At 43.8% G+C, this 24,029-nt stretch overlaps 2 protein-coding genes across 4 annotated transcripts in view; both read right to left on the reverse strand.

Annotated features, from left to right (window-relative positions):
* Positions 1-1,022: 1,022 nt before the first annotated feature.
* Positions 1,023-17,224, reverse strand: TAL2 (TAL bHLH transcription factor 2). Of its 2 annotated transcripts, none has more exons than XM_068552028.1 (2): positions 17,125-17,224; positions 1,023-4,067 (listed from the first exon to the last, which is right to left on the reverse strand). In XM_068552028.1, exons 1-2 carry the CDS (start codon positions 17,154-17,156, stop codon positions 3,740-3,742), a joined length of 360 nt encoding a protein of 119 aa, XP_068408129.1. In that variant the 5' UTR covers positions 17,157-17,224; the 3' UTR covers positions 1,023-3,739. The 2 variants fall into 2 exon arrangements, with proteins under 2 accessions (XP_068408129.1, XP_068408130.1); XM_068552029.1 differs by lacking the exon at positions 17,125-17,224 and adding an exon at positions 9,517-9,655.
* The window catches only part of FKTN (fukutin), an 85,820-nt gene continuing 78,939 nt past the window's right edge, over positions 17,149-24,029 (reverse strand). For both annotated transcript variants that reach the window (XM_068552027.1, XM_068552024.1), the window contains one exon: positions 17,149-17,230. In XM_068552027.1, the coding sequence (XP_068408128.1) occupies positions 17,205-17,230 (26 nt within the window). In that variant the 3' untranslated portion in view covers positions 17,149-17,204. The remainder of the gene's footprint in view (positions 17,231-24,029) is intronic.

Genomic DNA, 24,029 nt, shown 5'->3' on the forward strand with positions numbered 1-24,029 from the left:
GGAGAGGAAGTAAGGGTCTTGAAGCATATAAGAGGATTCTACAAAAGGAGACATTAGACTGAGTGGTGGAAATCTAGGAGGACTTCATGTAAGATGGTGTTTAAGATGAGTCAAGCTTCCTGAAGGAGTGGTATTTAAGATCAGTCATGAAGGATTTTAGCAAGTGGAATTTAGTGCAAGCAGATGGACTCACAAGAGTAAAGTCAGAGGTATTAGAGTTTGGCCTGTTGGACCAACAAGTCAAGTGGTTTCATTAGCATGCGTAATATATTTAGGCAATTGTGGAAGGTAAAGGGAATAGTACATTGAGCCAGGCTGCAGAGGGCCTGGTTTGCTGGGGTATGGCATCTGTCTCAGTCTGGTGGACAAGACACTGAAGGTTGGATAGCAGGGGACGACCTGACCATAGCTGTGATTTGAGAAGGACAGTTAGGAAGCTGTGTGAAAGATGAAGCGAAGGGAGGGACTAATTAGGGGATGCTAGATTTTTTTAAAAAATAAATTTATCTACTTATTTATTTTTGGCTGTGTTGGGTCTTCGTTGCTGTGCACGGGCTTTCTCTAGTTGCAGTGACCGGGGGCTACTCTTCGTTGCAGTGCGTGGGCTTCTAGCTGTGGTGGCTTCTCTTGTTGCAGTGCATGGGCTTCAGTAGTTGTGGCATGCGGACGCAGTAGTTGTGGCTTGCGGGCTCTAGAGCTCAGGCTCAGTAGTTGTGGCGCATGGGCTTAGTTGCTCCCCGGCATGTGGGATCTTCCCGGGCTAGGGCTCGAACCCGTGTCCCTTGCATTGGCAGGTAGATTCTTAACCACTGCACCACCAGGGAAGCCCTAGATTTTTTTTTTAGACTCAAGATAACAGGGGGAGTGGGGTTCAAAGGATGGACAGAATGGGTGGATGTGCTTAGTAAATTTGTGAAATACTTTCTAAAAAAAAAAAAACAATTTCTTTTCTTAAATAATTTATTTTCAATAAATTAATAGTTAAATAGCAATTTAGAATCAATGATTACAAACTCACAAAACACATCACCAAATAAAATCTTTGGTCGGTACCTCAAATCACATTCTACAAAGCACAATAATTCAATTTCAATTAAAAGGCATATGAAGATCACTAACACTATTGAAAAGAGATGAGCCTAATAATGAGGTGCTTGGCCATTTTCAATCCTAAAATCCTTAGTGGCTGAACAGGGCTGTAGAAAGGCTGGACGCGCTGGCTCAGAAGATCTCACACTATGTCCTGGGTTGCACTAACTGTCCATGTGACCTCTGGAAAGTCACTTCAAAACCCTCTGGACTGTTTTCTCCTCTGTAAAAGGAGGAGTAGAATTAGCCAATCTAATGATCTGTATAAATAAATGGGCCTGTTTATACTTGGCTTCCGGAAGTTTCCAGTGGTGCCCATAGCGGAACAAACACTTGTTTTCAAGTAACAGAGTAGCATAAATGATATAACCTGTCTAAATTTTTCTTTTGGGTTCAAATGGTCCATAAAGAGATGTACCATCAGTGAACTAGAATTCATTTGAACCATAAATTCTTACTACTGTAATCACCAAGCCGTAAGTACAGGCCACCAAGAAGGCTGTGGAGTGATTTTAGAATTAGCTTCCAATCTCACAGATACCTTGGCAAGGTTTTGGTCCATATAACTACAATTCCTTTTGACAGTCACTTTAACCTAACACAACTTGATAGGCCAAAATCCAACTTGCAAAAGAAATCATTTAAGAGATGAATTACATTGAGTAATATTTTAAATGTTTATTCATTTATCGTAGGAATTTCCTATAGGGTTTCTTTAAATAACTGTTCCCTCATTTAGTTTAATGATACTCAATCTCCTCACGACTTTTTGGCGGTACTCGGTTACTTTTCAGTGGAAAGGCCCTCTGTGCACAACAGACATGGCCCCAGCAGCAGAGAAGTGCACTCATTCTGAGAAGAGCAGTAAAATCCTGTGTTCAGGCAAAGAGGTCTTCTCTGCCTTCCTCAGCAACGTGAGGCTAATATAAAAATGCTGTCAAAAGTGTTACTTTGAGTTAATGCCAGATGAGAGAATAAGCAATGTTACTCAACTGACAAACTGTCATCAAAGCTTTGAGATGTACTATCACCTGGTAGTTTGGGGACAAATTTAAGTCCACATAAGCTCATGAGAAAGAAATGCAAATTCGGGGGAAATCCCCTGGTCTCTGTGCTTATGTGTTTCCCAGGACTATTCTGGGTCTGTGGGGACATTTATTGAATGCAGTTTAAAGAAAGGATCTACACGGAAAATGCATTGTTTCTGATACATGTGTTGTTCTACAAGTGTCAATGCCACGTAGAGTTTAAAGACATTATGACCTTGCTATTTTGGGAGAATGAGATTTTGAGGGCGCCTCATCCAGATTTCTTCTAATCACCAAACCAAAGAGGCTCATTTCAGCCTTTCATAAATCAAATACCTTCCTTCTAGAGTGGCAGAAAATTTAAATTCCTCTATTGTGTATACATAATCTCAAATCCATCTATTTCCTACCTGTAGTTCAGATGGTTTTAAAACCAATGTACCACCAAGAACTTTGGGGAAATAAAATGTCCCAGAGACAATCAAATGACATTATTTGTATTCTGGGCTCAACTATGGGATTCATTTTTGAATCTAAGCATCATCAGGGTGGCACATGGTGGTGAGTTCTGCCAGATCCACGCTGTTTCACTCGTTTGTGGGTACCACCTCTCTCAGCGTAAGACTGAGCTAACGCTCCATAGCAGGGAAAACAAATCACATGTTCATTAATTCATTAGAGTCTGGTATTAACATTCCTATTGTCTACTCCAAATCTTTTGTTAAGCTCTCTGTTAAATGAGCTGTTAAATGGTAATATTTAGATTTTCATCATTATATTTGGATTTTACAGGTCTTAAGTCAGCAGAAACTCAGGCTAAATTAAAAGTTTTGATACCTGACATGTGAAACTAAGGGCTTAGAAAACCTATTTTAGCTAGCTGTTTTTCATAAGAAAACTATGAACTCTCGTAAATTATCAAGTCCTTTCCTCTCACAGGTATAATCCACCATTTGACTTTAGAGATAACATATATATACACAGCCCTATGCAAGTGACACCTCACATGTCCATAGAGATAAAGGATGCAGAGCTCTTCCACAGGTATCTGCTGCCTTCCTGTGGTCCTCACATGTCAGGAGGGTCTTTTCTTCACAGATGTTCCTGCAAGTCTCCAGGTTGGTTTCTGCAAGGGCTATCTTTTCATTTGTCTTAACGTTGTTCACCCTTGATCAAATATGCCTCATTTTTCAAAACAAACCTTAAAATATGTTCGCAGGGAAGCATTTTCTACTCATCCATCTGAGATCCATTTTGAGAAAACTTTCTTATAACTGAAAACATACTGAGTAAAACGGTGATTTTCAAACCAGTTTTTAACCTAAGGGTCTTTTTTTTTTTTTTTTTCAAACAACATCTTATGCAGAGCCCAGATCTATAACATAGACAGAGACAGGCTGATCTGACTGAAGCCCTGGGGGTGGGGGGTGACAGACTCCCAAGCCACGTTCCTCATGGTCTCCTTTCAGCATCCTGAAGCCGACCCTGAGCCACCTCCTATGAAGCTTAAATTCATGCCTCACAAATTATTCATCACATTGACTCTGGAACATGCAAAAGGCTGTCGACAGCTAGTTACTTCTGAACCAGTGCTGCCTGGGGTGACCACAGCCAGAGCCCCACTACGGAATGTGGTGGCTTGGGCCGGATGATGGAACCTGGTAATCACCAAGGAGAGTCCTGTCCGGCAGGTGGGGTCCTTGGGGGAAGAGGCCCAGAATATTTCCTGGAGCAGCCACTCCCGTTTGCTGTAGGCTTTGCTCCCCCAAGACCTTCACCAGGAAGTTGATGTACCTCATCGCCAGGCGGAGCGTTTCGTTTTTGCTCAGCTTCTTGTCGGGAGGGTGAGTGGGGATGAGCTTCCTCAGCTTGGCAAAGGCACTGTTGACGTTCTGCTGCCTCCACCGCTCCCTGGTGTTTGTGAAGATCTTTCTGGTCATGTTGGAGTTCCTGAGACGAGAAAGAGAAAGGGCACTGAGGGCCAATACCTTGTCAGAGGCCTGCTGGGTAGCACATGTCCTGCCAGGAACTTGAGATGTTAATCTTCTCCACCCAGATCTTAGGAAATGCATTGCCTCATTTCCAGGTGCTTTGAATCTTCCTTTGACAAGGGAAGAGAACATGGCAGAAGAAAGGGCAGGATAAGAACACCTTCCTTCAGCGTTCCTCTCCCTGGTTGTTTTGAAGCCTCCAGTTAAGAGGTGGTTTTATCCTAATACCCCTATTACTTCTTTTATAACCAACTCTTCCTAATTGTTCAGAATCAGGCACAGTGTAGGATTGAGTACATGTGTGAATAAAACATATATTTGCTAATAGAGAGTTGAACATAGATTCTTTAAAAAGGGGGGTGCTGAGACCCTAGGTTTCATTAACGAGATAATATTTGGAGTGAAGAAGGTGATAGCACAACTCTCCTCTTAGCCGGCCGACCTCATCTGCAGGATTGGGCCCGCTGTGTAAGAGCTAAAATATCTAGACTGGACCACATTTAGAGGAGGATGAACAGGGTGATGAAGAGCCTTGAAACCCGGCTGCGTGAGGAGCAGAAGTGGGGTTGTTCAGCGTGACAAAAGAAGAAAAGGGGCAGGTGGGGGGTGACGATTTGGCGTGGATGCTGCGGAAGACACCCAGGCTCTCCAAGGTTGAATATGGATGACCTTTCCAACCCTGGGAGAGGTGATTATTATCGCATATTGCCAATTCTTAATTGTGCCCTTTTTAACTTTTAGAGGCATGGGCCCCTTTGTTCAGGTGGCTTGGATTAACCTACGTTAATGGGAACCTTTATGGCACATCAGCAAACGAGCCAAAGCCCAGCACCCAACGTTTGGTGCTCTTGGCTCATGGCTATCAGTTTGCCGCCTGCTCCAGTCTCAGCAACCTGGGCAGAGGGCCCCTTCCTGTGCCCCCAAAGAGTAGTAAATATTCCTAACTCCACACCTTCACACATGCCATCTTCTGTCCCTTGAATTCCCTCCTCGCTGTCTTCTTGCCTATTTCTACACATTCTTTAAAGAGCAGATCAAATCCTCCTTTTCATTCCTATAAAGGCTTCCAGGCCATCCCAGAGCCCCCCATGCCCACAGCCACTGGTGGAAGACAAAGGCTATTAGGAGAATTAAATAAGTTAATATTTGTAAATCACTGTAACAGTGCCTGACACAGAGTAATGGCTATAAAATTGTTGGGGAATAAATACAACAAAATAATAAATATATTTATAAATAAAAATGACTTGTGAGGTACTGAATATTCCTGGGGGGGTGATATCTTGTTTTCCTATAACCAAGCTTACTGTAATCTCTTCACTCTTGCTGACTTTGTTGCTTTATTTTAACCCTTCCTGTAGACCTGTTCTGTTCCATGGGTTTGTGGACATGGTTGGACTGGGTACTGGTGCTCAAGGAGCTTATTGGATGGTCTGGTGGAGGAGGCGGCACATACATAAGCACTTAAAAATCACAGCAGAAGGTCCCACACACCAAGGGCCAAATCCAGAGCTACACTTGCTGACTAGAGAAAGGTGTAAAAGAACCATGTCAAGACCAAAATGATTGGGTCAACGCCATTGAACTTTTCCCTAAGTTCTACCTTTCTCCTATTTCTTTTTTTGAATTTTTGAATTTTATTTTATTTATGTTTTTATACAGCAGGTTCTTATTAGTTATCTATTTTATACATATTAGTGTATATATGTCAATCCCAATCTCCTATTTTTATTTGGGCTTTCCTGAGGATATGAGTTTGTAGGTAAACATCCCGAATATCTGAGAAAAGTTATATAAAGCACCATGTAGAATGTCAGGCACTTGGTAGGTGCCTCTCAAAGTGCCAGTGTCCTTCCACACCTGTTGTTTGTGTTAACAGCCCACGTTGCAGGAAGGAGTTGGAGGGTTAAAAATTGGCACATATGGTACAAAAGAGTGGGCTGTGATGCAGACCTGGAAAAATGGCAGTCAACCCAACAGGGAGCTCTAGGGCAAGGAGTGACTGCAGAGGAGACCCCACTGGGCAGAAATCACCAGATCCGGGCAGCGCTGCCACGCTCACTCATAGGCTGGGGGCTGCCGGAAGAACGGAGGCCCCATCCTGAGGGCACTGCCACTGAAGGCTGTCAGCTAACTGCACTCCCTGCAGCTGAACTGCAAGTTTTTTCTTGAAGTGAGATCCAAGCAGCGCACCCCTGTGTGATCTCCGCGTGCACCCAATGCTGAGAACACTGCCGTACTCTCCAAACAGGAGTTCTGAGACCTAGCAAAGCTATGTTTGAGAAGGAAGCAGTAACTAGGGGATTAAGAGGTACAAACTATCATGTATAAAATAAGCTACAAGGAGATATGCCCCCCAGGACATTTCCCCATTCAGGTGCTTGTTGCCTTTCCTGCTTCTGCCTGGGTTGGAGAGGCCAGTGCTGTGCTGAGAAGCCAGTGGTGAGCAGAATCATGGCGGCTCAAGTTCACCGGCTGGCCTCAGGCTCCCTCCATCAGCCGCTTAAGTCTATTTCCTCGCTCTGTGGAGACACTCCTAGTTGGACCCATGATCCAAGACAGTCACATGCACTCTAAGCTTTACTATCAACACTTACTGACTCTACGTGCCAGACACTGTGCTCACTGCTGGACACTGAGGAGCCCACTGCCCTGTGACACAGAGAGGGAAGCACAGGGGCTGTAGGAGCAGAGAAACAGCACCTAACTCAGGCACTCTAGGGGGCTTCCAAACTGAAGGGGGTGATCCCCAAGGCCTCTTTCTATGCTGAAATGCCACAATGCCCTGCCCTTGCCTTTTATCTACCTAAGTTATTTCTAAATAACCTAGCCTTTGGATATACAATGAAAATATGAGCTTTGTCAGACCTGCATCCAACTCTACCTAAAATATGAAAGTTTGAACCTAAATTAAGGGGATTTAAAAAGCTATTCAGTTTTGCTCACACCAAGGCTGGTTGCTTTGCAGCCAGGACTGTGGCAGCAAAGTCACTTTTAAGCTTCTCTTGTCAAAAGAGGCTTTAGCTCATTCACTAGTCCCATGGGGGGTCTTTTTCAAGCTGGGAAGAAAAGATTAGGCAGGATAAACTAACTGGTGTTCTCTTCTGAGAGGGCTCCATCCTATTGTGAGAAGCAGACAGAGGAAATGGGGAGAAGAGAAGGCTTCTGAAACGTAGCCTTGCCATCCTAGGACGTGCTTAATAATTACTTGTTGACTTATCCTCAAGTGTGTTACTCTCCTTCTCCACAGGGGCAAACAGAAATCAGTGATTTAACAAGCTGGAAAAACTCAAAGTAGAGGTCACTGGAAAATTGCTAAGGACTTATTAAATCAAAGGAAAATGGCATTTAGTGTTTTTCCTGTTGCAAGGACTGATGGCTGCTAATTCTTGATTCAGAGTAATTTAAGAACTTAAAAAGTACCCCAGATGCCACAGAATCAGAGAACATCTGACAGATGTTGAAACAGGCGTGAAGTTTTTTTGTCCCAAGTCACACATCCCTGTGTGGCAGAGCCTGTGTCCCAAGCCTGAGTATTTATGCATCTATGTCACCACTGACTCCTGCTGAGTCAGGGTCCATAACCTTTTTTGTGCCATGGACCTCTTTGGCAGTCTGGGGAAGCCTAGGGACGGATTTCATCTCAGAACAATGATTTCAAATACATAAAGGAAAAAGCCTTTGGTTCCCTTCTCAGAATAAGAATTTTAAATGTATGAATTAAAATAGACACATAAAATAGCCAATTATACTTCATAGGTATTAAAATAATTCTAAAAAGCAAGACAGTAATACCTGTGCTTCACTCCTAACACATTAAATAGATTTGTTACCATCATTTCTAAGTAGTGATATTTAAATGATTTTTTCAGAAGATCTGCAACATCTGTAACATGAGTTGAAAGTATGATTTTTATTGGTGACAAAGTCATCATCAGCACTACTAGTGCCAAAGTAGTTTATTACTCACATTCATAAATAAAGGAAATACTACATTTAAACTAAAGGTCAGTAGACATAAAGATGTAATTTTTTCCCACCTAAATATATAGAACGCCTGAATTCTATCCACACACCTGAATGGGTGTGTGTCATGGGCCCCAGGCTAAGAATGCCTGGATAGGAGGAATGTAACAGTAAACTAAATAGGAATATAGGTGTGCACAAACTTCTACTTATACTGTCACCACAGAAGGTAACAGGTTACTGGAGAAAAGAACAATTATGCCCCCAGAAAAGGTGCTGCTTTTTCGTGTGGGTGTTTCCTGGACACAGAGCCCAGGTCAACTAGAAAGGTTGCAGCACAGAAGTACAGCTAACATTCCTATGGTGGCCTGTCCCAGGCATTCAGACTCACACTGCTCTTTTTCCATAAAACTTTAAATTTCTCTTTCTGGCCTTTGGTCCTGTGTATTTGTCTCTTTCATCTTTCTTTTAAAAGTAAGCGGAAACAATGTCCAGAAAGAGGGCAGTGAAGGGTGGTTTATACAATTGCGCTAGGGGAAGGTGCCTAACCTCCAACACGAGGCACAGCTTTGCCTTTTGAAGTTACTATAGAAATAACACATGATAACTTAAGAAAAAAAAAAAAAATCAAGCAGGACACAAGTGATAAAGCAAAAAATAAAAGACCACCCTTATCCACCTACCTATTCAAACTCACTCCCCAGCAGTAGCCAGTTTGGCGTGTGCATATATAATATATGTATATATATACACACACACATATATATATATATATCTTTTATATAAAATGTATGTATCCTTTAAAAATCAGAATACATACTATTATGCAATTACTTTTCTCACTAGACAACTCTTCTAAGTAAGTACATTAACTATGAATGCGGGACTTTGGGAGCGCTCCCGGCGCACTGGGAGCGCCACCTGTTCCAGAACGCGCTCAACACCCGCGCCTCGCCGCCCACCCCGCCCAACCTGCTGCCCTTGACCGCTTCATTCCCGGCTTCTCCCTTTTTCTTTGTATGACTTTTGCTCCCCTTCGCCGGCAGCGCCTGCTTTGCGATGAAGTTCAGGCGTCCGGGAAAGCATCTCGGCTAAAGTTTCGCACCTGCCAGGTGTCCAGGAGTCGCTCATCCCGACGCAGAAGCTGCCTAAGCGGCCCTCGGAGGCACATCCAGGGGTGCCCGGGCATCGCACACCAAGGCGCCGCAGCCCCGCCAACACGCGCTAGAGGACCCGCCAGGCTCCCCCGGAGCCGCACCACCGCCCCTGCTCCGCGAAAAGCCCCCAGGTTCTCTCACCGAGTCGCCTTGGTGGCTGCCACCAAGTCAACTCCACACCCCTGCCCTCCGCAGCGAGTGCGGCTCGGACTCGGGGAGCTGCGCCGTAGACCCGCTGCCCCACGAGCCCCGGCAGTGCCCACGTCCCTCTCGGAGTCCACGCACCTCCTCTCCAAGATCCAGGAGCCCGCGCCGTAGTTGTCGCCCTCGCCTGGGTGCCACGCCTCCGCTACCGTCTTTATAGGACACCGCCCTTTGTCTCGGGGACCCACGGGGCCCCTTTCTGACCCGGACTCCGCAGGTCCCTCCCTCCCCCCTCCCCCCACCGCGCGCCCGCTTCCTGGGACCAGCCTCCCTGTGTTCTAGAAACGGAGCAGAGGCGGAAGGAGAACCCTGCTTTGCGTAAGGCTTGGGGACGGGAGGCGTCCTGCCACCTACCCGGCCACGGCAAAGCTGGGCGTGTGACCTACCCACCCTCTTCTACGTCTACAAACCTCAGAAAGTCCATGCCACGTGGTTAACTCATCAGATGTCAATCATTTAAGGCCCAGTAAGTCTCCAACTGTAGTTCAAGAACCACTTGCTTCAGAATCATGGGTGAGGGGAGGCAGATCTCAATACCCACAACCCAGACCACCAGATCAGGTTTTCTGGGGATGGGGTCCGAAATCTGCGTTTTTACTAAGTATCCCCGCAGATGAAGATGCACAAAGAAATTTAAAAATCACTGCACTGAAGAGATCCCCGGATTTATTCATCCCAGTTTCCAGAGTGCCCCAGGGACTTGGTATTTCAGGGCCTCCTCATTGGTCTTCCTGATTCTGTACTTTCCTCTTTCCGTCCATTCTCCAACATCACCCAGAATGATCCTATGAAAACCCAAGTCAGGTTCCTGTCACTTCTCACTCAAAGCCTTCCCCTGGCTCCCCATTTCACTCAGAGTTAAGCTGAAGTCTTAACAATGGCTCCCAGATTTTACCTGACCCCGTGTGTTCCTTCACTCCCCGGGGTGTACTCAGCTCTGGAACACTCCAGGCACCCTCCTGCCTCAGGGCCTTTGCATTGTCTGTTTTTACGGCCTGAAACACTCTTCCCCACAAGTTATCCAAATAGTTCCTTCCCTCACCTCCTTTCATTCATTCAGAAATTATTATTGAGTGTCTGCTACGGGCCAGTGCCTGTTATAGGCACTGGGGATACAACTTCAAACAAAACAGACACAAATTCTGCCCTCAAGGAGCTGACATTCTTCAGGTCTTTGCTCAAATGTCACCTTCTCAATGAGGATTCTCTGACCACAATATCTAAAATTGCACGTTCACACACACAGGACTCTTCATCCTCCTGCCCTGCTTTATTCTTCTCCTTAGCACTCACCCCCATTTAGTAATATTTTACCCATTTATCTTGTCTGCCTCCTCCTCAAACCCAGTGAACAGGCATTCTTCAAATGTTGGTTGATAAATGAATGGGTAAGTAATAAAATTCTAGGCATCACACTCTCTGAAGGTACCAGCATAGGATTTGGCACAATAAATTCACAAATGCATTAAAGCTTAGTGGATAAGAGCAAAGGACTCTGGATTTGCATTACCCAGGTTGAAATCCCTGATGTAGCCATTTATGTGACCCTAGGTAAATCATGTAACTTCTCCCTACCTCAATTTCCTCATCTGTAAAATTTAGCACTGTACCTAGTACACAGTCAGACTAGTATAAATTTTACTGTGGTAAATTGTATTATTGTTCCAACTACTGGCTCCCTTCCTCGTGAGAGGATTATATAGCCCTTCCCATTGTCATGTGACTGGCAGTGCCTCCCTGTAGGTGAAGGGAGAGCAATTCCTCACTCCCTTCCAGGCTTGGCCATGTGACTTGCATCAGCCAATGGAATGTGAGCAGACTCGACATGGTGGTGATAGAACAGAAGCTTTAACAGCCAAATGTAAAACAGATAGCTAGTGGGAAGCAGCCGCGGCTGCATAGCACAGGGAGATCAGCTCAGTGCTTTGTGACCACCTAGAGGGGTGGGATAGGGAGGGTGGGAGGGAGGCGCAAGAGGGAGGGGAAATGGGGATATATGTATACATATAGCTGATTCACTTTGTTATACAGCAGAAACTAATACAACATTGTAAAGCAATTATACTCCAATAAAGATGTTTAAAAAAAAAAGAGTGATTGCTGGTTGGGCTTAGTCATGAGAAAGTAATGTTTGGGGCTGCTCTCTCAGCCTGGAAGCCATAAAGCAAACCCATAGCCAACCACAGCCTTCACGTCACATGAGTGAGGAATGAATCTTTGCTGTTGTAAGCCACTGAGATTTTGGGGTTGTTTGTCTCCCTCCTCAAAAAAAAAATGCATACAGTTCTTATTATAAATAAAAAAGCTGTTGCACAAACTGCTAGTTCTCAGAGGGCAGGAAAGTGAAGAAAATTCTGTATCTGCCTTTAAGGAGTTCACAGTCTTTGGGAGGAAGAGGATATGACACAGATGACTAAATACAAGATAGACAGTCCTGAGTGCCAGAGAGTATGAAATTGGAGTTAAGGAGGCAAAGATTCTAGCTGGAGGATCAGCAATTGCTAGTGGGAGGGATGCCATTTAAACTAGGCCTTGAGGCAGGGCTGCCTCTGACATATGTGGGGCTCGGGAAAAGGGTACAAATGGAGACTCCTGACCCATCTCCATTCCCATTCTTTTCCCACCCCCTTCTCTGTGAAGGGTCTTGTGTATATGACGTGGAACCCCAGCCCACACGGACCTAAGGAAGAGCCCTGTGAAGGTTCTGAAAATAGACTCAGGGCCATTTGAGCAGAAATGCAGGGGTTCTGGATATACAGAGTGTGGTATAAATTCAGGGGTCCCTGATACCCTGAGTGTGGTCTAGAATGTGGAAAATGGGCACCTGGTGGGCACTGGAGGAGGACCAGAGCAGGTCCATCTAAAGCACAGAATCCAAGGCAGGGGCCCCAATCACCTGGGTGCAAAAGTGGGAAATGCTGGATAGGAACTACACACGTATGAGTGGAGGAGAGGGCAGTCCATATGAAGGCAACTGTGTGCCTTGAACATGGGAGTGATATGTTTTGATTTACAGTTACAAGGCTCATTCTGGTGGCAGTCAGCGGATGGATTAGAGGGTGGGTTGGAGAGAATGAATGGGTCAATTATGCATAGGCACAAAGGGGCCTTTGGGAACATACTCTAATATTTGCAGTGAGCAGCCCTGATTTGTCCTTTCTGCCATCTGTCTCTGTGTGCCACTGAGGGGAACTGCTGCCTCATGGTGCCCATGTCTCCCACCCTACCTGTTGTACCTCAATCCTGATAGAGGGCATGTTGGAATTTAAACCAAGAACCTACATTACCCTTCCTCTCAGCCAAAAGCCTGAGAGGTAATATATTCTTAATGGCACATTCTACAGTTGTAAAAAAGAAGTGTACCAACTAGGAAGCAAGATTGGAAATGTGTGAGGCTAAGGTAAGCAACAGTAAGTGTAAAATAGGATCTGTGTACAAGTGAACGAGTACTGAGCGACAGGACGAGGGGAAAGATGAGGACTGTGGAGAAGGGAGCACAGATGTGTTGGCACAGTGCAACCAGGGTCGACATTTGTTTTCTTCTCTGAAGTTTCTTCCATGTTATTGTTGGTTCTATAATTTTTGAAATGGGGGAAACCGTCTTGGTGCAGCATTCCACTAGCAGTGATGCTTCAGCGTGATGGGCCCTCTCCCATCCTGGTCTCCCAGTGTGGAGAGTTTAGGGGCGAGGTCTTGCAGGGGAAGGGGTTGAAGTAGGAATTTACATAATCCGATTATTGGGGGATTAGGTTTGGGCAGCTAAACGCCTCTGTGTGCTTGAGCTAAAACCCTTACTATTCATGGCTCTCACCGCCCCCTGGAGAGACTGCACCTGCGGGCTCCTGGGGAGGGACCAGAGGGTTGGGGAGAGAAGAGCAGGTCCCTAGGAGGGCTGGGGCATTGTCAGCCTCTCTGGTTCTGCTGTCTTAATTGATCTGTCTGGATTAGCCTGTGAATGCTGGATCTCTAGTCCTGTGTGCTGGGGCTGTTAGCTTCAGAAAAGACGAACCTGAGGTTTTCAGAAGGGACTCCTGTGAGCCCAGGTGGTTGTGGACCGAAGTCATTTTGGCTGGAGGTCAAGCGTCAGCTCTATCTAGTCTTAAAACTCCCTTCTTCCCCGCTCATTCTCAACCCCCTTCCCAATCCCCAATATCCCCAATCTGCATATCCAGGCCCCAAAGCATCCATCTATTTCTCCATTTATCCAGTCATACATTCAGCCCCCCTTCCATCCATCTGTTGTTAAGCTTCCATCAATTTATTCATCACATGAATTAGCTGGTTCTTGATAGTTAATAAAATTTACTAGTAAATCCTAGATAGATTTTGTTCCTTCAAGTGTGCTACCTTGCAAGTCAATTTTGGTACTTTGACATATGAACTTTTGACATTTTCACATTCATTAGTAAAGTGTTATATACAGTTATTCAAAGTGAGACAGGCTGGGACCTGGGCCCCTTTGCTGCAGTGCTGCAATGCTTCCACCTGGGCACACCTCTCCTCCAGCAGCAAAATACAAAGAAACTGTCTGGGACTAAAAATAACTGTGTGCATGTGCAGTTGGGACAAATTCTGGACAAAAGATACAGAGACCAAAGTACCCAACTGCCACTTTTGAGGAGCCTGGAGCAAAAGCAGGGTACTGCTCATGCCCTCTGCACACTAATATGTATAAAATAGATAACTAATGAGAACCTGCTGTATAGCACAGGGAACTCCACTTCACTGTACAGTAGAAACTACACAACATTGTAAAACAAATATACCCCAATAAAAAATAAATAAATTTTTAAAATAATTTTAAAAATTTAAAAAACCCACCACCTAAGGGGTGGGCAAAGCACCTAAGCCACCCCTCCGGCCCGACCCCTGGACACAACCCTACCCTCGCCCCATATAAGGAACAAGCTCGCCCCCCCCCCCCCCTCAGGGAATGAGCAAACAAAGGAATCTGTGGTTTGTTCTCACTCCCCGCTGCTGCAGCAGGGGCCCCAATAAAGCCTTGCCTGAATTTCTTCTCTGGCCTCTAGTCAATTTTCATTGATTGGGGAAGGCCAAGAACCCTGGTCGGTAACAAATGCTTTCAAAAATATCTCTGTATTTACATTATCAACTTTCTCATTCCTCATGTTATGTGTTTAGGACTTCTCTCTCTTTTATTAGCTTTGCAGAGCTTGTCCATTTTATTTTTCTCTTAAAAAACTACCTCTGTGGTTCATCATTTTTCTGATTTTCTAATGTATTCATTTCTACTGTATCTTTATTTTTATTTTTTGGACTTTCTAGGTTTCATCTTTTTTTTTAATTGAGGTAACTGGTTTATAACACTATATAAGTTTCATGTGTACAACATTCTATTTCAACTTCTGTATACACTACAGCGTGCTTACCACTGAAAGTTTAGTTTCCATCTGTCACCATACAGTTGACCCCCCTTTAGCCATTTCGCCCCCTCCCCTTCCCCTCTGGTAACCACTATTCCATTTTCTTCATCTAAGTTTTAGTTTTTGCTTGTTTAATATTTCACATATGAGTGAAATCATACTGTATTTGTCTTTCTCTGTCTGACTTATTTCACTTTCTACCATATCTTTATTAAATCTGCTTTTTCATTTGCCTATGTTTATTTTGTTCTTTCTCCATCTCCCATTCTTAGATTGTTTATTAATTTTCATTCTTTCTTGTTTAATAAGAAAAGCATTTCAGGCTATGAATTTTCTTCTGATATACCTTTGGTGTCATCCTTCACTTCCATTTGCAGTATCTTTGCCATTAGCCTCTAACATCTGTTGTTTATTTTAATTTTTCTTTTTGAAACTTTAAAAAAATTTCCTTATCGTTGTATTTTTTGGTAACCATGTGCTATTAACTTCTAATTTTATTGCAGTGTAGTCAAAGGTATGCTCCATATTGTTTTTGCTTTGGGATATTTATTAAGAGCTTCTCTAGGTAAAACATATGATCAACTTCTATAAATGATCCCTAGGTAATAGAAAAGGAGATATATCCTTTGTTTGAAAAATAAAAAAATTTTTATATACATCCATTAAATTGACCCTCTATATTCATGGGAGTTTGGGTCTATTTGATCTGTTAGAGAGAGTTATGTGAAAATCTCCCTCTACTGTTTTGTGTCTGTTCCTTCCTTTTGGTTTTTCCAAGAGTGTTTGCTTTAAATCTTTACACCTTGAGATACAATGCATTTTGCACATAAAGGCTCTTGGAAGTTTTATTGACTTAAGAGAATTGTGCCCTGTGTCAACATAAAGTGATCCTCTTTGCCTTGCTTCTTCTCATGAATTCCATTTTGTTTTGTGATATTACAACTCCTGTGTTTAAATTTGCATTTTCCAAATAAAACTGTGCCAATTCTTTTACAACTAAATTTGTCAGTATGCGGGTGTTACTTTCGGTCACAGGTTTTATCTTTCTGTGACATTTTATTTGGGAAATTTAAATTCCTTTGAATCCTCTGTTTTTTTAAAAGAGCCCCCATCTCCATTTTGAATTCTTTAAAGCAAGTCTCATTCTAGTTTACTTGCTTTTGATGAATGAATGCAAGACAGCACTGACTCATTTCTCCAAACAGCTGCCTTCAGCTTGCCCTGCTTTCCGTCAGAAGTCACATAGCTTGTTTCTGTGAAATGAATGCTTCTAAGGCCATGGAAGGAGTTTCTGGTGATTGCTTAATTTGTTTCTTAAGGAGATGAGAAGAACATTCTGGCTGCTGTATGGAGGGGGCCAAGAAATGATGTGGGGAGACTAGGAAGCTGTGACAGGAATACAGACGAAAGAGGATGATGGCTTGACCTAGGGGGTGGCATCGAGCACCAACTCTGGGCCACACACTGAATTCTCTACCCCTATTATGTAGCACTAAGTACTAGGTGTCACGCTAGGCATTGCACCCAATGTTCTCATTTAATATGAGAAATTATATATTTTCATTATAAAGTTACATAACAAGGTGTTATCCTAGACAAAACAAAATATCACTCCCCCACAATTTAGCTCCCAAATAAATTTAGTATTTACCTAAATTCTAAAATGTATGCCCAAAGAAACAAGCCTTCAAATGCAGCTGACTCTGTTTTACCAGCAAGTTTTACACAAACATCTTTTCAGAGCCAGCAGAGGCTATAAATTCTCATGGATGTTAATGTCACTCCATTCACAGGACCCACAGGGCAAACAACTGATTAGCTCACCTCCTCTTCCCGCCTCCCCTACTCTAACCTCCCCTGAATGAAAAAATAACAGAGCAAGTAACTGCTCTATGATGAAAGCGGGTGATGTGGGAAACCAGGGCACGTGGAAGGGAGAAGTACATTGATGTGGCCCACATCTTTACCCGAGCGTTGGGAGGGATGAGAGCTTTGGTCTTCTCTCCTGAGGAAAGAGAGATCTGGCTGTTTCATCATCATTTGGGGACTTCCCTGAGGTCATTCCCTAGTCATGACAGAAAAGTAAAGATGCTAGAATCTTTAGACCAGAGTCCCCGAGGCACACAGGTTTCATGGCCCTGGACACACTCATAGATAGGAACAACAAAGGAAAAAAATTATACCGATTTAGGAGGAAGCACACCTGCTGTCCACTGGGTTCCCCCCCCCCACCCCCGCAGCACACTGTGACTTTCAGTGACAAAGGAGGAGAAACAATATTACTCTGTAAATAAGTTACCCTTACTTGGAAGCTTGCCACAGCCTGTTACCAAACATCCTCCATCTGAGAAGTAGCGAACGAACGTTGAATCTCAGGGATGGTCCTCAACTGGATCCACATGTAAGGAGCCCTGTTTGAATAAAGAAGGTGGGGGTGGGGAGAGTGATCCAACCACAATCCAGAATCAGCTTTGCAAAGGTTCCCTGTACTGTTGTTTAGCACTGTTCATCTGCCCCGTTGATGCCCTTTCTTCCTGTCTCCCCTCTTTTCTGTCTGCTAACCCGGTGCCTTGCCCGGGATAAGCACAATGATGAGGTTTGCATTTAAGTAGAGGAATTTGTTAATTGGTCTAGAGGCTCACTGCTGCACTGTAACTTTCTCAATTACACTTGCCACTTATTTAAGAAATAAAAAGCTGGTCAAATTGCAAAAACAAAAAAATTACTCTTCTGAGCCTGTTTTCTATAAAATGGGAGTAATAAATACTCATTGATGTGCTGTGGACTAAGTGGGAAAAGGTACTGAGAAATACCAAATGGAAAGCAGTTTTTGTACAGAAGCTGAGAGGCTTTTCATTAGGCTTTGGAGGCAGACTGGTGTTTGAATTCCTGCTCTGACACCAGCTGCCATCCTGGGCAGGTTACTTAACTTCTCCCAGTCTCAATTTTCTCAGCTGTAAACTGGAAATAATATCAACTTCATGGATTATTGTAAAGACTCAGTGCACTAATGTACATGAAGTTAGTGACTGGGAGTAAATGCTTTAAAACGGTGGTAACAGGCATCTAATAAAATCATAGTTGCTCAATAAATAATCATTTTATTACCAGAAAACTCTATCCAAAAACGAGATGGGGAATATGAACACATGCCTCTAATTTTCCTCCAAAGGGTACTTCGATATTTTTCTTTCATTTGTCCAACTCAGTATCCTGGCTCTCACCTCTCTCCTTCCAGTTGCTTTGGGTCCTGTGCTACCAAGAAGCATTTATTTCCTTCCACTAATTGAAGCCAACATCCCAGGGCTGGATGGATTAAGGAGATATCAGAAAGGGGGGAAAGAAAAGCTTGCCTTGAGCATCAGGCTCTCTCTTCCAGTTAATTTTCGCTCTCCAGCTCCCCAGACCCAGTACCCCTTGGTAACTGCCCCCCACCGCACACACACATTTCTCCACCAAGACACCTGGTGTTGAGGCCAGGCGGGTATTTCTGTGCAGAGCAAATGTTGACCGTCGCAGCAAAAACCAGGACACGTAACTGCCTCAAGTGAGTGGGCTTTTCTTCCCTTAGTTACCAGTTAGCGGGACGCGCAGCCCTGGGTGTGCCCAGCTGCTGACACTCTCAAGACCAGGCTGGCTTGGCCTCAACTTTGTAGGCCTGGAGCTGTGAGTGCTTCTATTTCCAGCCAATAAACCAAAGTGCAGTGCGAAAGCAAGGGTGGTGAGGGTGGGCAGAACCAGGTACTGGAGAAAAGAAAGGGGTGGGATGCGACTCCCCTTTTCCACTTTACATTCTCTGCTCTTTGTGTATGAGACATGATTCATCAACGGGTCCCCTAGATGAGGATTTAGATGCTCTGTGGGCAGCAGATAAAGAGTGCAGCCTTCTTGCAGAAAGTAAATTCATTGAATACTCCCCATAAAGTCAATAATGTCAGGCTTATCAGCTGTCCTCATTCCCCATGCAGCCCCGGGGGACCAGGACTTGAAATAAAGGCCACAGCTCCAGGGGCTGGAGAGTGAAGGTACAGAATTGGGCTGGGGAGGTCCTCTGTCTCCCTGGGCTGAGTTTTAGGCAGGTGGGGGAAATCTGCCAGGCCTGAGCTGCCCAGAGCCCTCAGCTTCCCAGACTGACAAATCCCAAACCAAACACATATACTGAGGGGATGAGGGAGGCACTCCCTGACCCTTCAAATCCAGCAGATGTTTTCAGGAGGCTCCCCTGGGGCATCTTAGGAAGATTAAAGGATGTTACTTTAAACCTAACCAATAAAAAACCTTCAGAGGAAACCGTGACTTCTCGCCACAGTTCTCACCTCTGCTTTTCATAACACAGATAATTCTGCACTACCCAAGAGCACATCCATCTCTTCTAGCTGGTGATTTGGTTTCTTTGCAAATTGTCTGAAACAAGTGGGTTATCAGCTGAGGTTTCGGACCCGATTTTGAGATTTACACTGTAGCTGAAGCAGACTGTTTAACAAGATACGCCTCTGCTTGGCTCCCCTCCATTCACCAGCCCTATGATCCCAGCAGATGGGGTCTCAAGCTTTCCTGGGGGGATAGGAGGTAGGGTGGAGAGGGTGATGTCAGTTGTTAGCAAAGCTGTGCTCCTAGTACAACTAGAATACCTCCTCTTCACCCTTTGGAGACCAGAGTCTTCAGAGATGAACAGACAATAGGGAAATGAGGACCAGATTAAGACCCAGAATTGAACACCTCTACTGGGCCCATCTCCTTTCCTGGCTTCAGTTCCCCAGATCCCAGAGCTAGGCCTTGTGGTGTCCCCACAGGGAGAGCCCATCCTGTCCTGGCTTCTGACTGAAGCAGCAGGTGTAGAAATAGCTCCAGCCTCTTCCCCACAGCTCTCACATTGCCTGCACTGTGGTGCCCAGGCCTAACCCTGACTTCCCCAGAGCCTAGGACCTCACTACCGACTCCCCTGCCCCAATTCATCTAACTGAGCCTCTGCCCTCAAATGCCTGTTCTAATTCCTGGAGCCCCCTGGATAAGACCCTACCCTGGTCCCAGCGTGCTTTTCTGAGGCCGGCAGCACTGATCTTGAGCCCCATTTCCCAGAGCAACACCAAGTGCCCCTCAGCCTCAAGCACTTCCTGCCCCTGGACTCCCTGTGTCCGTGCCTGGCAGTGGCTGGTAATTCCTAGGATTGACCTTACCTGAGCCACCTGAGTGGCTTATGACCACCTGGTTAAGTCTCTGTCCTCTGTCCTGCCACTGTAGGGATCCCAGGGTTTTGGGGATGAGTCTGTGTGAACCTAAATTTCCCCAAATCCCTACTCCGCCCTTGAAAGAGCTTCATGAATGTTTGTTGAGTCAATGAATGAACCTCGGCCCTTAGCACTGTGGCTGTGAGTAGTAATCTAGTCAGAAGTGTTTATTGAAGGCATCATGCTCTGATTCAAATAAACCTTCTCCATTTTCTCTCATCCATACTTTACAGCAGGATATTTAGTGCCCTCCCAGTCTGCTCCTTGCCCACCTTTCTAGTTGTATTTTTTACTATTTATCCATATATAGACAGATGGTCTTTTTCAATGTCCCATAAAGCCCATTCTGTGACTGTACTGATTCCTTCTCTTCAAGAATGCTTTCTTCCCTTTCTTCATTTATTCAAATTTTCTGTTCGCTAAGACTTAAGATCCACCTGAACTTCACTGTCCCTCTCCCTGTCCTCCTTCCTGGAGTTTTTTCTAGCCTCAGGCCACCTTCTACAAAGTATGGGATCTTTGGTTCCCCTACCTAAGCCTGATCTTTGAAATTCAGTTCCTTTAAGTGTTACGTTGTTGTTGTTTTTTAACATCTTTATTGGAGTATAATTACTTTACAATGGTGTGTTAGTTTCTGCTTTATAAAAAAGTGAATCAGCTATATGTATACATATGTCCCCATGTCTCCCTCCCTATCCCACCCCTCTACGTGGTCACAAAGCACTGAGCTGATCTCCCTGTGCTATGCGGCTGCTTCCCACTAGCTATCTACTTTACATTTGGTAGTGTATATATGTCCATGCCACTCTCTCACTTCGTCCCAGCTTACCCTTCCCCCTCCCCATGTCCTCAAGCCCATTCTCTACATCTGCGTCTTTATTCCTGTCCTGCCCCTAAGTTCTTCAGAACCTTTTTTTTTTTAGACTCCATATATATGTGTTAGCATACGGTATTTGTTTTTCTCTTTCTGACTTACTTCACTCTGTATGACAGTCTCTATGTCCATCCACCTCACTACAAATAACTCAGTTTCGTTCCTTTTTCTGGCTGACTAATATTCCATTGTATATATGTGCCACATCTTCTTTATCCATTCATCCGTCGATGGACACTTAGGTTGCTTCCATGTCCTGGCTATTGTAAATAGAGCTGCAATGAACATTTTGGTACATGACTCTTTTTGAATTATGGTTTTCTCAGGGTATATGCCCAGTAGTGGGATTGCTGGGTCCTATGGTAGTTTTATTTTTCGTTTTTTAAGGAACCTCCATACTGTTCTCCATAGTGGCTGTATCAATTTACATTCCCACCAACAGTGCAGGAGGGTTCCCTTTTCTCCACACCCTCTCCAGCATTTACTGTTTGTAAAGTTTTTGATAATGGCCATTCTGACCAGTGTGAGGTGATACCTTGCTGTGTTTTTGATTTGCATTTCTCTAATGATTAATGATGTTGAGCATTCTTTCATGAGTTTGTTGGCAATCTGTATATCTTCTTTGGAGAAATGTCTATTTAGGTCTTCTGCCCATTTTTGGATTGGGTTGTTTGTTTTTTTAGTATTGAGCTGCATGAACTGCTTATAAATTTTGGAGATTAATCCTTTGTTAGTTGCTTCATTTGCAAATATTTCTCCCATTCTGAGGGTTGTCTTTTCATCTTATTTATGGTTTCCTTTGCTGTGCAGAAGCTTTTCAGGTTCATTAGGTCCCCTTTGTTTATTTTTGTTTTTACTTCCATTTCTCTAGGAGGTGGGTCAAAAAGGATCTTGCTGTGATGTATGTCAGAGTGTTCTGCCTATGTTTTCTTCTAAGAGTTTGATAGTGTCTGGCCTTACATTTAGGTCTTTAATCCATTTTGACTTTATTTTTGTGTATGGTGTTAGGGAGTGTTCTAATTTCATTCTATTACATGTAGCTGTCCAGTTTTCCCAGCACTACTTATTGAAGAGGCTGTCTTTTCTCCATTGTATATTCTTGCCTCCTTTATCAAAGATAAGGTGACCATATGTGCGTGGGTTTATCTCTGGGCTTTCTATCCTGTTCCAGTGATGTATATTTCTGTTTTTCTGCCAGTACCATACTGTCTTGATTACTGTAGCTTTGTAGTTTAGTCTGAAGTCAGGGAGCCTGATTCCTCCAGCTCCGTTTTTCTTTCTCAAGTTTGCTTTGGCTATTCGGGGTCGTTTGTGTTTCCATACAAATTGTGAAATTTTTTGTTCTAGTTCTGTGAAAAATGCCAGTGGTAGTTTGATAGGGATTGCATTGAATCTGTAGATTGCTTTGGGTAGTAGAGTCATTTTCACACTGTTGATTCTTCCAATCCAAGAATATGGTATATCTCTCATTCTATTTGTATCATCTTTAATTTCTTTCATCAGTGTCTTATAATTTCTGCATACAGGTCTTTTGTCTCCTTAGGTAGGTTTATTCCTAGATATTTCATTCTTTTTGTTGCAGTGGTAAATGGGAGTGTTTTCTTAATTTCACTTTCAGATTTTTCATCATTAGTGTATAGGAATGCAAGAGATTTCTGTGCATTAATTTTGTATCCTGCTACTTTAAAATGGAAATACCTTTTTCCATCCCCTCACTTTCAGTCCGTTTGTGTCCCTAGGTCTGAAGTGGGTCTCTTGTAGACAGCATATATACGGGTCTTGTTTTTGTATCTATTCAGCCAGTCTATGTCTTTTGGTTGGAGCATTTAATCCATTTATGTTTAAGGTAATTCTCGATATGTATGTTCCTATTACCATTTTCTTAATTGTTTTGGGTTTGTTATTGTAGGTCTTTTCCTCCTCTTGTGTTTCCTGCCTAGAGAAGTTCCTTTAGCATTTGTTGTAAAGCTGGTCTGGTGGTGCTGAATTGTCTTAGCTTTTGCTTGTCTGTAAAGGTTTTAATTTCTCTGTCAGATCTGAATGAGATCCTTGCTGGGTAGAGTAATCTTGGTTGTAGGTTTTTCTCCTTCATCACTTTAAATATGTCCTGCCACTCCCTTCTGGCTTGCAGAGTTTCTGCTGAAAGATCAGCAGTTAATCTTATGGGGATTCCCTTGTGTGTTATTTGTTGTTTTTCCCTTGCTGCTTTTAATATTTTTTCTTTGTATTTACTTTTGGATAGTTTGATCAATATGTGTCTTGGCGTGTTTTTCCTTGGATTTGTCCTGTATGGGACTCTCTGTGCTTCCTGGACTTGATTGACTATTTCCTTTCCCATATTAGGGACGTTTTCAACTATAATCTCTTCAAATATTTTCTCAGTCCCTTTCTTTTTCTCTTCTTCTTCTGGGGCCCCTATAATTCGAATGTTGGTGCGTTTAATGTTGTCCCAGAGGTCTCTGAGACTGTCATCAATTCTTTTCATTCTTTTTTCTTTATTCTGCTCTGCAGTAGTTATTTCCACTATTTTATCTTCCAGGTCACTTATCCGTTCTTCTGCCTCAGTTATTCTGCTATTGATCCCTTCTAGAGAATGTTTAATTTCATTTATTGTGTTGTTCATCTCTGTTTGTTTGTTCTTTAGTTCTTCTAGGTCCTTGTTAAACATTTCTTGTATTTTCTCCTTTCTATTTCCAAGATTTTGGATCTTCTTTACTATCATTATTCTGAATTCTTTTTCAGGTAGACTGCCTATTTCCTCTTCATTTGTTAGGTCTGGTGGGTTTTTGCCTTGCTCCTTCACCTGCTCTGTGTTTCTCTGTCTTCTCATTTTGCTTAACTTACCGTGTTTGGGGTCTCCTTTTCGCAGGCTGCAGGTTTGTAGTTCCTGTTGTTTTTGGTGTCTGTCCCCAGTGGCTAAGGTTGGTTCAGTGGGTTGTGTAGGCTTCCTGGTGGAGGGGACTAGTTCCTGTATTCTGGTGGATGAGGCCGGATCTTGTCTTTCTGATGGGCAGGTCTATGTCTGGTGGTGTGTTTTGGGCTGTCTGTGGCCTTATTATGATTTTAGGCAGCCTCTGTGCTAATGGATGGGGCTGTGTTCCTGTCTTG

The sequence above is a fragment of the Eschrichtius robustus genome, chromosome 10 (genome assembly GCF_028021215.1).
Source record: "Eschrichtius robustus isolate mEscRob2 chromosome 10, mEscRob2.pri, whole genome shotgun sequence".
Classification (NCBI taxonomy): domain Eukaryota; kingdom Metazoa; phylum Chordata; class Mammalia; order Artiodactyla; family Eschrichtiidae; genus Eschrichtius; species Eschrichtius robustus.

Coding starts and splice junctions, on each gene's coding strand:
- TAL2 (XM_068552028.1), bottom strand. CDS start 17,156: ATGTTTGGTAACAGGCTGTGGCAAGCTTCCAA. Junction 4,068..17,124: donor AGGCTGTGGCAAGCTTCCAA/GTAAGGGTAACT, acceptor TTCTCGTCTCAG/GAACTCCAACATGACCAGAA.